This window comes from Aphelocoma coerulescens, chromosome 13 (assembly GCF_041296385.1).
Source record: "Aphelocoma coerulescens isolate FSJ_1873_10779 chromosome 13, UR_Acoe_1.0, whole genome shotgun sequence".
NCBI classification, from domain to species: domain Eukaryota; kingdom Metazoa; phylum Chordata; class Aves; order Passeriformes; family Corvidae; genus Aphelocoma; species Aphelocoma coerulescens.
The window spans coordinates 11,350,375-11,365,787 of record NC_091027.1 but is presented as its reverse complement, the minus strand read 5'-3'; the positions used below and the strand labels follow the sequence as shown (position 1 = coordinate 11,365,787).

Sequence of the window (15,413 nt, the reverse complement as noted above, 5' to 3'; positions counted from 1 at the left end):
GCTTACCAGTCACAGCCTGTCTTATGACTATTGGGAACATTTAAAGATATAATTAGCTAATTAATTGACAACTAGCTAATCATAGAGTGTGCAAAAATGTACTTCCTATGTAATCTGGGGAGAAATTCTAAGATATTAATCCAAAAGCCATCTGTGTTTGGGCAGAATGACTTTGAGGCTTGTTGGTACATCTCCTTTGTGAGATGTACCAGCAGCTTTGCTGAAAGAGGTGATTTAAAGGTAGGATGAAAAGAGAGCAGAGGTGGAGAGGTTTCCTGGTGGTGCATCCAAAGCTGTGTGCCTTGTCTGGAGAAGAACATTATACACTTAGGTCAAGGCCAACAAAAGAGCACAGTTTTAGTTTGGGGCTCTGCTTTCAGAGAGCTGCTGAAGCTTTACCCAAAGATTTATTCTCAGTGTCTGTTCTCTGGGCCATTGCTAAGTACCAAGTTATATTCACTCAGCTTTGGGTCCTTCTGGGGTTTATTTGGTATTGGACTGAGATCAGTGCTGCACTTCAGACACAGCCAATGTGAAGTTTGGCTGATGCACAGTGTTTGCTATAGCAGTGCTTCTGGTGGGAGGTTTTTCTGCAGCCCCAGCTTGAAGAACAAAACCAGGCTGGTGATCCTGGCTGCCTCTGAGAGCTTTTTAAGAATATGCAGCTGGAAATCTTTTAGGCATAACCTTTAGTAGGGAATTAGTAGTTGATACCAAGTGGTTTGTATGAAATGTTTACATCCTTTTCTGTCCCAATACGTTTTAAAGCCAAATCTAGGAGACCAGAGAGGAGCACATGCATTCAGGTACATCAGAATTCAGGGAATCGAAGGTGGTGGAGTAGCTGTTCCTTTTAAAGATGGGTGACCTGGTGATTCAGATGATGTGCGTTGGCAAGTGTCTTTCCAGAGGAGCAGTGTTAAGGGCATTCATTAATATTTGTGCAAAGCTCCTAGAGATGCTTTGAGGAGAAGCAGAAATGCACAGGTTTGTTAGAGAAGCAGCTCAGCAATGAGGTAGGTGCTGCCCAGGCTTTGCAGTTCCAGAGCCAAAGGCCAGTGGCCAAGGCCTGGGAACATGGTGGTACTTTCCTTCAGGAGACAGCCCAAACCCAACCTTGTCCTCAGCTGTTCCACTGGGAGAACTGTGCAGCTGTGAGGGATGAAATGAGGCAAGGACTGTGCAAAGCCACTGCTCCAGCTGTGTGTGCTGGTTGGCTGCTCCTGCAGGTCTCCATCACCTGGGATTTCTCATGTTCCATCAGCAGTCTTTTCTCATTAAAATTTTAAATCAATCCTCTGATTGCCAGTTCCAAACAAGATGTTGGCAGCTATGAGAGCTTATCCAAGTTGCAATGGTTTAAACTCAAATGTCTGTACAATAGATTTGACCTTTCATGCTGTCTCTACTTAATGTAAATAACTGAAACTTAAACACTGATTCTCTTTTGTTCTTTCTATAGCTTTTTTAGTCTTCCCAGTGCGTACTCCATAACAACAGGAAGATATGTTAATTAGAAGATTTATTGAGGCCAAAACATCTCATGCAGAAGAAATTAATTGGTACTTACACCTGTAAGCTTGCAATATATTGCACAGAAGAGAATATGTAGCAAGGACTAAAATTCACCATGTCTTTTGATGGGGAAAATTTTGTTTAATCAGGTTTCTTGGTAAAGTTAAATCCAAGATACTTGCCAAAAGGTAAACTGCTAATTCAGGCTGCTGCATGGCTGGCGCTAAAACAAGAATGTTAATTTTGGGGCTTTTACCCCAAAGGAGTTAACACTGACTGACTCCAGAGAGATGAGGGACAAAGCTGGGGTAGTGTGAGGAGCTTTCAGCTTTGCTGCTTGAGCTGCCGCAGTAACAGGGTCCTGCAGGTCCTCTCCAGTCTGGTTTTGGGTTGTAACTGGGGAACCTGGTGTCCTTAACCTGTCATCCCTAGTCTGACATACCTAATCTTTCAGCTGGATTCTCACCTTTCATAGCAATAATTCTTCTGTGCAGCTTGCTTCTGTATACTTATGGGTTTTATAACCAAAATGCCCCAACCTTCATCTCTTTAGTTTTCTGAGGGCTGCACATGGTGCCTCACACCGTAACTCCTTCCCCAGAGCTCCCTGCCCACCTCCCACCTGCTGCTTCAGGGCCAGGTAACTCTGCCTGGCCAGTCCAGGCTCTACTCATCCTGCTGGGATGTGATGGGTGAGAAGGGAACCATTTTAAAGTACAACTAAATGTTATCTATTAATGGAGGGGAAATGGTTTAAAACGGGAGACTCGGTGTTCCTGGTGTGAGTTCAGTGTTTGTAACAGACTGACTTCCCCTGACAAAAATACTTTTTTTAAAAAAAGGAAAGGGGAAAAACAAAGTGTGATATCTGTGCCACCAGTAACTTCACACAGGAACAGGGAGAGGCCCCAGTTTCTTTGTTTTAAAGAACCTTGTAAATGAATCTCAGGAATTATCTGTACCAAAGTTGGGTTTAATAAAAACAAAACTGACTTGTTTAACAAACATCTGTTAAAACCATGGTTTGTACACCAGGTATAACCAGAACAATGTCCTCTGTCCAAATTCCCAACCCTCTGTGATCCCAGTTTCCCCTTGTTAACTCTGTTGCCCTGTGATTAAAGTGTCATGTCCCCTTTGCACCCCTATGTCTTTGCAGCTGCTGTCCCCAGTCTCCTTCCCTTTTTCCAGGCTGCTGCTTTCCCCACTGCCCTGGTGCTGGGAGGGTAGGAGTGGCCAAAAGCCAGTCCTTGGCAGGAGGTTTAAAGGAAGTCTCACCCTCTGCCCCTACCTTGTGCTGGGTGGTGTGACTGCAGTGGGACAAAGGCTGAGAACAGGAAGTGGGTGGATGTGACAGGAGCCCTCTGAGGCTTCCGCTGAGGACATTTTGTCTCTGTAACCCCCCAAGAGATGGAGAGGCTGGTGTAGAGGTGCTAACTGCCCCAGGCACTGAGTGCCTGTGCCTAGGATGTGTGGTACCTGACAGTCTCTGAACCCTCTGGATGCCCTTAACATAAATTAGAACTAGGAAATAGATTGCAGCTGTAACAGGTATATGGCCTGAAAAGGACTAAACTGGGCACGTGGAGAAGCTGTGGAGACTCCTGCCACTTGCAGGCATTAGGGATGAAACCCCATGACAAACATGTTCATCCCATGTTCTTCATCCCTGCCTGTTCCTGCTGCCGCAGTGGGCAGGGATGAGGCACCACTTGTGTCAGGAGAAGTGGGACCAAGTGGGAAGCACCAGGGTCTGACACAGCTGTGTCTTGGGGGCCAATGAATTCAGAGTTGGAAGTCCTCTTAGGAGGGCTCTGTCTGTCTCCATGTCTGTGATGCCCTGCACAGAATGGGGGAAAGCTGAGGCTGTGTCTGACCATCAGGCTGAGCTATGAAACAGCCTTTGCTGCTGCTTTGATGACTGTTTTAAACTTGCTTGTGTTCCCTTTTGAGGCCAGCCACTCTAATTTCTTTGGCAAAGCTTTCATCCCGCTTATAGCTTTTGTCAAGTTAGATTCCCAGCTGGATAGGTTAATGGGGAATAGAAGTTTTTCGTTCTTTTTCGAAATTGCTTGGAAGATTTGATTAAGTTCAGTTTGTCGTGACCATAGTTGGGTCACCAGGGGAATTCCAGTTGCATGCCTTGCTGAGGAGGAATGGAAAGGGGCTCTGAGACCTGCTGGAAGTTAATGCATCTCTCCATCTCAGTGCACTTTTCTGTCTTCCTAAAGAATTGAACTGTAAGTACTGTTCAAATTGAATTAACACTAAAGTTAATTAGCAGGAGAAAAAACCCAACAACTTTATAGATGCAGCCCCACAAATGAGGTGTAGCTATTGCATTACTCTTCCCTTTGCAGTTTTCTTGTCTCTTGATCAATTCTCTGACCACAGGAGTTCCTTTAATTGTGCAGCTGTGTAAATGAACTCTTCTCCTAGGTCATCACCTACCCTCCATAAGTAGTGACACCAAGTCAGGTTTATTGTCAGAAACATCCCAGTGAGTGCTGCCTTGAAATGGGGACGCTCTATCCTCACCTGTAATGGTGCCTGGGCGACTGCATGAGAAGTGACATGGTTCCTTTTGGTGGGGGTTATGAATGGGGGATATTGTGGTGGATGGGAGGATCTGAAATGCTTTGCTGTTTCCATAGGTGGTTTAAAACAGCCACAGAAAACAGTTCAGTGGGTGCTTACCATAGGGGATTTTAGGTTTAATTGCAGCTTTGTTTACAAGGTGGTGGTAGCTTCAGGCATCTGGAAATCTGGCCTGAATTGAGGCAACAAGAAGAGGAGTCTGGGTTTGAGAGGTGTGCCTCACCTGGGCCATGATTCCCCAAGGGAAGGGACCTTACTAGGTCAGAGCTCTTTGAAAATATGAGCATTCTCTGTAATTTTCCTGGGAGTGAATATTCCCCAAAACAACAATCCTCACAGAGCTAGCCATAACCACATGAGACCTGTGCCAGCACTCACTGAATCTGGCACATTTTCACCAGTAACTGGTGTGTAGCAAATGGGATCCACAGTGGTGAGTTGAGCTGCAGTTGGAATAAACTTGTGTTTATTATAAATAAACAGGTGAGATGTCATCCTCTCTGAAACGGGCTGGACAAAATAATTGTTCCTGCCACTGCTGTGTATGGGGAGTGTTCATCTTGTCACTCATTACTTGTCCAGGCAGGGAGGGGAAAGGTATTAAAGCTTCCAACTCTGTTCTGCAAGAAACAAAAGAGATTTGGTGCTGTTCTCACTATCCAAAAAGTGCTTTCTGTAACAAGAATGGTCCTGTGCAAGAGCAGCTCCTTCCTGTAGCTGGCAGCTCGTTCTTTGGGGTAGGAAGCTCCATTCTGAGCGATGGCAGGAATGCAAAGGTAAGTGACATTTTTAACCGGTTGGAGCCAAGATAAAAGTACTTGTTTGTCCATGGTAACTACAGTGCTGGAATAGGCATGTGGGAGGGAGCTGTGGTGCCAGAGAAGCAGCAGTGTGTCCTGGGAGTGCAGGTAGGCTCCAAGTGAACAGTTCTCATCCCAGTGTGGCATCTTGCACTCTGACTGGGAACACGGAGCCCTGATGGGCCTTCCAGTACTGCCTTTATCTTTTAGAATTAACTCCTGTTAATGTATACTTTTCAATGCTGATCATAGAGATCTGCAGGGATTTTGAAAAGCAAGTTTGTTCATGGGTTTTAACACATCATCCAACTTATAGGCAAGAACTATATACATAGGCTCAAAGCTGTGGGGAAAACATGAGGTTATGATTATTGTGGTGTAAAGTTACAACATGTTAATTACTGCATGTACAACTTTTCTGCTGGCATTTCCACAGGTAAATGCAGCTGGTGACAATGCTTGAGATAGGGCAAATGGATGGGAGGGAAGCAGAGCCCATCACACAGCCCAGTTTTCTGCAGGGATCAGTGTGGGCATCACCTTTCAGCTGGGCTATTCCAGGGCCACAGAGAACAGGCAGACCAAGCTTATGTTTTATTTAGTGGAAACTGTAAAAGACAACTCGCCTCCTCCCAAAAGCCAGGCAGTCAAGTCACAGCTTGTGAGAGAAAAGGAAGGTACTGCTCAGAAGGAGGGAAGAGCCCTACCATTACATGAAAACCTCCCCTGTGATTGAATGAGTAAATACCATGTCCCAAGCATGCTGCTGCCTGGCCCCCAAGTATGTGGGGACCTCACAAACCTCATCTGGTCTAACCCAGCCCTGAGTCCTGCTCCTGCAGCATCCCCGGCCTGCTCAGAGCCCCTCCTTAGCACAGCATCCACAGCTTGAGGTAGCTTTGATCTGATTCATGGGAATTCTGTGGGTTTCACTGCAGGTTCAAGTCATGTCTGCTCACACATGCTATTTGCACTAAGTCTCCAATACTGGATGTTACTGGAACACTTGGGCATTTCCTTTGTGGTTTAAAGAGCAGCATGGCTTTCTCCCTGCACACACAGAGCTCGCTGTGTTCTCAGAACCCAATCTGGCAAATTTAACACTTGAGAAAGTGTGAGCAGCTGCTCAGCACATCAGTTCTGCAAGGCTGGCATTCAGGAATGCCTCTCCTACAAGATAAGACAACGAGGAAGGGGGGACAAGGCCAGAAACTTTCTTCTTGCACTGATGAGCTCTGCTGTTACATAGCATGAGGGTTGCTATGTTGCTTGCTCCTGTCCCATCTCTGTCTCCAAGTTATTTTTTCCATGTCATTACATGAGACACCTGCTCAGTATTTAGCCTGTGCCAGTCCATATGAAAGCCTCTCCTGTTCATGACAGGATGGCAGGTGTGGTGCTGTTGCCCATCCCATACTGGCTGGATTATACCTTCAAGCTAGGGTAACAATCACCTAAAAATGCCTATTGTTTAAAGCAAAACCCCCACAAATTTTAAAAGGATGTGTGAGGCTGGTTTTTAAAAGTGTAAGAGTGGTTTAATCTGACCTTTGTGAAACCACTTTGCTATGAAGATTAAGCAGTTTGTAAGAAATAATGTGGTTGTAGTGGTGGAGGGGAATTAAAGGCATTTCATATTGTCTAGTCTGGTAAGACAGCATAAATGTTAAAAACCCTGAGCAGCACATGCTGGTTGGTAAGAGCCCAAAGCAATGGTGATTGTAGACAAGAAGTGATTTCCCACATTTCATAGGAACTGTGATTGAGTCTGTAATGGTTTAACCAGGAAGAACCACAGATCCCAGACCCCTGGATTACAAGGTAAGGCCTTAAGGAAAACTGGAAGTTTGATTCAGGCTTCTCACTGGTGAATCAAAATGATGCTTGGCTCCATCTGAGAGCTCTTGCAGAGGCAGCAGTGGAGGCTGCCCATTCCTCGACAGCAGCTCCTGTTCAGGCTCCCATGGACCAAGTCAGATTAGCTCTAATGAGAGAACAATGGTGTGAGCTGGATGAAAGGCTCAATCTGTCAAACTTCATCATGGCTATTTTAAAAATAAACTCTGAGGCATTTGGTTCTCCATGCAGTCTGTAGCTGCCTGCCAGCTGGATCCCTGGGTTGAAGGACTATGACCAAGTCCCTTCTCTCCCCAGCTTTCTGTCTTTACATAATGTTAAAACTGAGGGGTAGCACACATTGCTTGGGGAGGACATAAAAAATAGACTGATAATACCAGCTGTCTTTATCCTCTGAGAAGCACAGTGACACTTCTCCCCTGTTGTTTTGGCTGTTCTGTTTGCTGGGACCTGCTGGTTCTGCAGGTGCTGCTTCCAAGGCAATAATTTTCCACTAGTCCTTTTCGGGTGCCTGTAAGGGAGGGCAGAGGCAGCTCAGTTGAGGGCATGAGCCTCCTCTGTTCATCCTCCCAGCACTTACTTCCTCATCCTCACTGTGCAGGTGTCTGAATCCATCACAGCATTCTTCAGTCTCAATGGTTTGATCAGGAACTTGGGCTGTGTAGTAGGTATGAAAGGTGCTGAAACAGGCTGGTTTACAGCGACCCTCAACCTCCCTTCATGGGAACTCTTCCATTCAGAAGGGTGATGGCAGGGTAGCCTTGCCTTGGGATGGCCCTGCAGTTTGGCTGATGGGATAGAAAATATAAACAGTATTGGGTGGCTGCAAGCACATTAACTCTTGATCCACAAGCTCTTTGCAGTGGATGAATTCAGCGCTGTTCACCTGTAAAGAAAGATGCAGGTTTATTGTAAGTTCTGGATAAATGACTCTCTTGTCTGGCCACTGCTTCTGTCACTTTTTAATTAGGGGGAGGGTGGGGACAGGCTGCATGCTTCAGTAGATGCATAGCAGCAATATGCTGTTGATACTGATGGAAAACACTTACCCAGGAGCTCCTGGTAGCTACTTCTGTAACTACTACTACTCCTTCTACTACACAGAAGGCAGGCAAGTGCTTCCTCTTTCTGGGAAATAACAGGCAGCAGGGACAGCAGGAGACCAGGTTATTTCAGACAAATTCAAGACCTTAAATGGGTGGATGGCAAGCTGACATCCTGGGTCTTTAGCCCTGTAAGTGTGCTCTCTTAAAAGGCATGTGTTTTATGAAACTGGGGGAAAGCTTTAAAAAAGAAAGGAAGAAGGAAAAAAATAGAGCTTGTCTTGAATCATTAGAAGTCAAACTGATTATATTTTAAGAGCAATGTGACTGTACTTCAAAGTTTTCTTAATGTTCAGTGGGAGGCTGAGGAAACTGGGCAGATTTCTAGGTGCTCTCAGACTCTCCCATCATGAGAGAATTCCTCCTGGCTCAGGATGCAGAGAGCTATCTGTGGCCAAGAATTTGGAACCCTCCCTTCCCTGCCAAAGGGATGTCCTTCTTCCCAGTCCCACACCTGAACTGCATTTTTGTTCCATTTTGTTAGCACCAGCAAGGTCTGCAGCAAAGGCAGAATCAGGACACAAGTCTCAGGAGCTGCTGAAGTGCAATATTGGCTGTAAATACACATAGCTTTATTCATTTATCATGTCCTGCCTTCAGGATTTGTGACCAAAGGCCATTTTGCTTCCTACCTGTGCTTTTTTTAGCAGATCAGTAATAACAGGAAACCAACCAGGAGTTTGCCTCTCCAGCTCCAAGGTGATGATCACCAAAGCCAACGTGGAGCCCTTAAACTGCACGAGTTGGTGGCAGGCCATACAGTGCTGCAGCTGCTTGGTCAAGAGTGCAACGTGGAGGGAAGGATTCCTCTGAGGCAGTCTGGGTGGGAGATGGGGCCAGCTGGACATCACCATGGCATGGAACTGCAGAGAAGATAAAGTGTACATATATATATATATACACACACATATATATATGAAAAGCAGAGGTTAGTGAAGTTTATATGTTTTCATGTCATCACCCAGAAGTACAGAGTAATTTCATCTCATATCAGGAAACTTGAAGGCTTCCCCCACCTTTTTCTTTGTGTTTTGTGTTCGTACTTGCCAATCATTGAACTGTTTTTTTGAGCTGATAATGAATGTATGAGGTCTGTGTTTCCTAACAATTTCTGAGGCTTCTACATTATCCAGACTGCTGTCCAGGAGATTCAATTCAGGACAGCAGCTCCAAATCCAGTAAAACCAGTAATACTGCACTCTGAATTTACTGAGGAAACAAGCACCTACAAAAGCAGTTTTCACAATCAGCAGCCTAAAATGGCTTGATATTTGCACATAACCTTAAAAAAAAGGATCCAGGATGTGTTCATATCACATGAATTTTGCCTTACTAGCACATGATCGTTTCTTGAAGACAAAGTTTAATTGTTTATATTAAATGCTTAGTAACTGCAATGTGAACTAAGTGCCAGATCAGGGTAGTCTCATTGCATAAATGAATAATTAGTGGGATGAAAAGGAAAATGGTTTAAGAAAAAACCTGTGTGTGAAATGTAGCAAAGCTCTGACAGCTTTCTATGTACAGTACTAATAGAAGGGGAATAGTTAGAAATATTTTTGCAGCCTGTATTTAAAAAAAAATAAAGAAGGCATATGGTTGTGCATTATGAGAATCTTTTTAATGTCCATTCAGTTGTCCTTTAAAGATATGAGTAATTTTTTTGGAGCAAAATAGAAGGTTTTAAATAGTAGAAAAATAAAAAAATAAATTTAAAAAGAAAATTACTCTAATATTCTTTAAAAGACTTGTAGATAGGTAGAAATAGGTAGTTTGCCAAGCATCTTGGGAAGGATGTATGGGTGTGTGTGTGCACATCTGTGTTTTTTAGTCTTGTTTGATAAGGAGTTGTTTCTTTAAAGAAAAAAAATTTGCAAAATGTAGTGCTTACAATGTTTAAGAAATCCATTGGTGTTGCTGTGTAAAGATCCCACTGAAGCTTATCCAGTATAATTTTTTCCATTCTCAAGATCTCAGCTGGAAAGTGTTTACACCTGCTTTGCACTGCTAGTATCTGCACCGATGGTATTACCTGTAAAAAAATTTTTAAAAATTAAAAAAAAAAAAAAATAAAGAAACCAACGTCCTACACAGTGCTGCGTGTGCTTCTCTATATTGTGAAGGGATCTAGCAAGTTTAAACAAATTTATGTTAAGGAGAATGCTCATCCAGGAGACCTTGTTCCTAAATGAAGAGTGGTCTCTGCTCACCCCAGGGCAGCTGCTGCAGACCCAGCCCACAGCAAGAATAATGCCCTGAGCCCCCTGGGTCACTGTGATCCTCCCCACTGTGGCATCAGTGATGCACCTTCCCTGCTACCATTAGTTTTGCTCAGAGGAAGCCTCCTGTCAGCCAGGTTTACAGGGCCTGCTGTGGTTCCCTTGTTTCCTGTGGTCATTGACTCAGCTTCTCCTTTGTAGTGGAGAGGAAAAGAACAATAACCTCAGTGTAAGGCCACCTAAGAAAGGCTGTGAAGAACATTTCACTACAGCAGTGGCTGTTTGAAGAGATGTGTATGTCTGACTCCAGCTCCTGGGTTTCTTCTTCTTTTGCAAAGCATAAGGAAGAAAAGAAGAGGAATGCAATCTGAAATGCTTTTGGCTACTGCTTGTAAATGCCTACAGAAGTCTATCACTGCATTTCTGCTGTGCAATTACACATTATCCTGTGTAATTTCTCACTGGCTGCTGACTTTACTTGCTCATCTTGAAGTGCAAACCTGAGTCAGTTCCTCACCAGGTTCAGAAACCAGTTTTGGCTCCAAGCAAACTCATCTATTTAAAGCTTCCTCTGAAGAACCTCTGTTCTACTCTGTCACACCTGCTGTGCCCTCCCAGAAGCTATAGCATGGGAATTGCAGCCCTCTGATGTACATCTTGACTGTCCCCCCAGACTAAGCTCTACTGTGAGCCATGGATTCTGAAAGAGGAGAGAGGTTTGGGGGCAGGAGAGAAACACATCCATGACATAAACAAAAACAAGTTCTTCATCTGTAAATGTCACAATTCTTCAGAGCAACAATGAAACGGGCCTGAAAATGCTACTCTCACCCCTTAAGGACTACATATGGTAAAAAAATTAACACTTTTCCATTATGTCCAAGTTGTTGAAAGACCTGGAAACATGAACAACTTTTAGTGTGTTTAAAATGAAACATACTGCCTTCATCTTCATTGGTTTTTGCTGCAAGGACAAGGCAGGAAATCGCAATGCACTGCAGAAATTCTAATTGGGCCTGAAGGGAGAAGAAGAAAACGCTGAGTAAAGAAGAGAAAGAGTCTTGGGCAAAATAATTGTCATTCTATGATACGTACACAAGTTTCAAACTTTCATTTAGGTTACAGTTGCTTCTGAATTAGTGTAGCTACAGAAGCTGGAAACAGAACAAGGAAATTCAAAGTGAAGCAAAATAAATCCTCTTATAGGTGCCATTTTTATTCATATATTTCACAATTTTTAGACTATGCAATGCCACAGTATTTACATTGCAATGTTGCTCCTCTTCTCACTTTCAGATATTGGTTCAGGTTGGACTTCAGGAAGAATTTCTTCATGGAAGGGGTTATTAAACATTGGAACAGGCTTCCCAGGGAGGTGAGGGAGTCACCATCCCTGGAGGTGTTCAAGAAACTACTGGATGTGGCACTTAATACTATGGTTTAGTTGACAAGGTGGTGATCAGTGAAAAGTTGGACTTGATGATCTTAGAGGCCTTTTCCAAGCTTAATGATTCTGTGATTCTATATGCCAGTATCAACCTAAATAGAATTGGGAGCTGCAAAGCTCAGCTCAACTCCTACCTTTGCTGTAGCTTCAGTGGCAGAAAAGATCAGCCCCACAGTTTAATTAAAAATAGTAGTTTAAAAACCAGAATATTAAAAGTGATAATGTGAATAATTTCTGTTTAGCAGAGAAAACCAGATGAGTTCTTTGTACTTACCACAGCAGTTGGACTAAGTGCACATAAACAATTCTAATGAGGACTGTATGTCAGTGCAACCTCATCAAACACTCAAGTTCATATGTGTGTATATATATATATATATATATATATATATATGTATATATATTTGCTAAATGGCCTTCCCCAGCAACGACCCTGACTGCTCCCTAAATCTTCTGCCAAGCACAGTCCCTGCTTTGTCTATAAACTGATTACATGCTCCTTACACTCTCAGTCAGTAATCTATCCAGGGAAAAGCTGACAGAGATCTCACCTTTACTGATGCCAGCAGCCTATTGAAGATGCTGGTGGCTAAGGCAAACGTTTCTGGGTAAAACTGGATCTGGGAGCTGATTTCTGCAATCCAGACAACTGCTTTTTTGTAACCCGACAGAGAGATACCTGTGCCCTTAGGGGAAGGAAAAGTTAGAAGAAAAATACAGTTAGTGCTTTGATGATTTTGTTAACATATCTCCAAAGGAACACGAAAGTCTTTTTAAGTGCTCTAATTAGCATTTGAGATGGCTGGAGGCTTGAAATGAAGGAAGTTGTCGGTTGTGTCCACAGAGGTGAGGGAATGGGCACATTTTGGACCAGTTTAAAGCACTCACTCCTGTTGCACATCCAGTCTGGCTCTAGCTGTGCTTACGCAGGCCTGGTACTGGATTGTACTGGAGCACTGAGTAGGGAATAGTAGCCTTCCCAAACAGAGCTCTTATAAACAAGGTCATGAATGTGCTCGTTATTCCCACCCTGGGAAAACTGAAGCCTCGATGCAGCACATGTTTCACTCAGCCAGCCTCAACCGAGAAACTGGAGTCAGGAGCAGATTTTGATTTACTCTGCAAGAGTTTTAACAGCCCTTGGATTTGCTAATTGTTGGGATCAGAAATAGGTTTGTGACTCCCCAAAGGTACATGGCAAAATGTACTGAGCTTTTTCTTTCTTATATCTTATTTGAAGTTGCATTCAGGTGAGAGGGAGGACCTTGACTGCCATAACAATGGCACCCAGGAGCCGTGGAACACACCTGAACATTGTTGTAGGAGAAGTGAAAGGGCCAAGCAGCTACACAGAACAGACAACACTAACCACCAACTTGTTTAATATTACTCATCACATTATCTGTTTCACTATTTTGCTTAATTTGGTAGTAAAAATACTTGGTAAAAAGTAGCATTTCTACACTATTTCAAAAAAGAGACAAGACTGTCAAGGCACTTCTGTGCATTCTTCCATGGTTCTGATGCTCTTACAGAAACAGCCAAGAAAAACTGTTTGAATTGTACAAAGAGGCCATGGAGTCTTGTAGCTTTCTAAGGTAGCTTGGAATGGAATGGAACAGATGGAATTCACAGAATAGTGCTGAACACAATTAGAATGCCAAATTTGTGGTTTTACTGTTGATTGGCTGCTCTTACCTGCTCTACCACATTACCCCAAACTATTTCACATTTCCCAAAACTACTACTGTTCTGACTGAGCCAGAACAAAATGCGAAGCCCCTGTTTTATACAAGACATCAATAAAATGAAAAATGGGACAAATACAGACCCTCCTCCTCCTCCATTCCTTGAGCCTAGTCCATGAGGGTTGACTTTTACATTCCGATGAGTCAGATGGCATGACCAGCACTGCACCTCTGCAGGGTTCTTTAGAAAATTCCAAAGGGGACAGGGGAGGATACCTTCAGGGTGAGATTCTGGAAAACTGGCACTTTCCAAATCCTGGCCTCTCTGGCTAAGGCATTTTCCAGAAAAAAGGCAAGTTGTGAGCTCTCTATATGTCCAGGACACTTCATGGCAGCTGTTTGAGCCTGTTTCATGATGGGAGTCACTGACAAAAATAAACAAACAAACAAAATTATAAAACAACATCCCAGCTCCTTGTACTAAGTATGATTTCCTCTTTTGATGCCTTTCCAGCACTGAGAACTGAGGAGCAGCCACAGGACTTGTTTGTTTGCAGACAGAGCAATCCTGATATGCATTTTCCCTGGAAGTTCCTAATGAAAGAAAACATGTCAGATAGCTGAACAACATCACAGTCCAGCTTTTTCCCTCCTGGGCTGTGTAATGGCTTGAAAAACCTTGGGTCGAGCAGTCCAGATTACTCCATTTATCCTGTTTCACACGTTTGGCTCTCCATTTGCAGAGCTATTACATTGCAACCTGTTATTACCTGATTTCTGTGTCTGGCAAACAGAGCCTTATGGTTTCCATACAAAGGCTCAAAGACGACTGTTATTAGGAGGTTTATTAATTCCCAATTAAAACTTTTCTTCAGAGCAGTTTAATCTTTGGAGATACCACTTTGGAAATCCCACTCTCCAGACGGACTAAGGAGAGTATTTACAGGACATAAACATCTCTGAATCATATCAGTACCAAGTGAGTGAGAACATCCAGCCTGAAACTATTTCAAGGCTTACATTTTTGTGTCTCTTTAACAACAGAAAAAAGATGTTACTATATATAAAATTCCTGCTTTTCTTTCCAAAGAGTGGTGAATGTGGGCTTCCTCACCGTTTTTTTTCTTGAAGCTCACACCATTATCTCAGCAGTTTCATTAAAAAACTCTAAGTGACATGAATCCTCTGGAAATCGCTCTCCATTTCTAAAGCTGGAGCTCTGTGATGCTTCCCTGAAAGCAGGAACCATATATGACTTTAACTTCGTCTGCCACTGGATGTCAGAGCATCCAAACTCGGACCGTTTCAGCAGAGGGAAAGCTGGAGATTATTTATCTGACCGGTTTGATGCACTGAGAAGTTTACTCTTATGTAGCGGGGGGGGGTCCATCCCAAGTGAGCACTGTCTCAGCCCGTGTGGGTCTGTCTCATCTGCACAGAGATCATTGTTCCAGGCAAAGCGCTCCTGGGATCGGGATGAAATTCTGCCACGGTGATAAACACCGTAACCTTCAGCATAGCCCCCAAATCCGCCTGCCCCCTTCTCTGGCATCGGTTATTGCCTTGACAGATGTACTGCCCCTTCTCTTCGACGTGGGCACGCATTTGCTGTATCCACACAATCCCAGCACCTGCCAGGACCTATTTGCCTTCCAGTCACAGGAGGTATTTTTTTCTCTGTGTTTCATGGAGCATATGCACCCTTGTTCCCTCTCAGGACTGGGCCTCTTTTCCAGCATCCGTGTTTTCACCCTATGTTTTCTTCCACCCAGGATCTCTCTATGTCTCAACTTTCCCCTCAGCTCCTGGATCCCTTTGTTTTCCTCCTGCAGCATTTTCTGTGGGAAGCTGGTTCCAATATTTTATGTTAAACCTTTTCTCGTTCCTCCGCTTTGCCTACCTACACACGACTCTCTGTTCTCTCACCAGCCCCTTGGGTTATACATTTTTTGGTGCTAAATTATTAGTCCATGAATCTGTGCATGCAGCACAGCTCTGAGTAACACCATGGCAGCATGTAAAAAGCAAAGAGACTGTTTACTGAACGCCTGGTCCTCAAGCTTCCTGACTCACCTGGTGACACACACCTGGGGCTGAGGGAATGGCTGTGTCCTGTGTCCCAGCCCTGTGACACACCAGTCAGTTTGGTGGGGGAGTTCTGCAAGGTACAGATCAGCTGTGTCCAC

At 43.9% G+C, this 15,413-nt stretch overlaps 2 protein-coding genes across 2 annotated transcripts in view; one reads left to right on the top strand and one right to left on the bottom strand.

Annotated features, from left to right (window-relative positions):
• SEPTIN8 (septin 8) overlaps positions 1-2,823 on the top strand; it is a 43,984-nt gene extending 41,161 nt beyond the window's left edge. Inside the window, exon 10 of the mRNA XM_069028534.1 lies at positions 1,463-2,823. Coding sequence (XP_068884635.1) covers positions 1,463-1,517 — 55 coding nt within the window. The 3' untranslated portion in view covers positions 1,518-2,823. The remainder of the gene's footprint in view (positions 1-1,462) is intronic.
• A 3,204-nt stretch (positions 2,824-6,027) lies between these two features.
• Positions 6,028-13,617, bottom strand: CCNI2 (cyclin I family member 2). Its single transcript, XM_069028537.1, is given in 7 exon segments — positions 6,028-7,427; positions 7,470-7,656; positions 8,506-8,736; positions 9,765-9,907; positions 11,036-11,108; positions 12,091-12,225; positions 13,504-13,617. Coding segments are annotated over 7 exon segments (1,047 nt in total). The 3' UTR covers positions 6,028-7,263.
• Between the last annotated feature and the right edge of the window lie 1,796 nt (positions 13,618-15,413).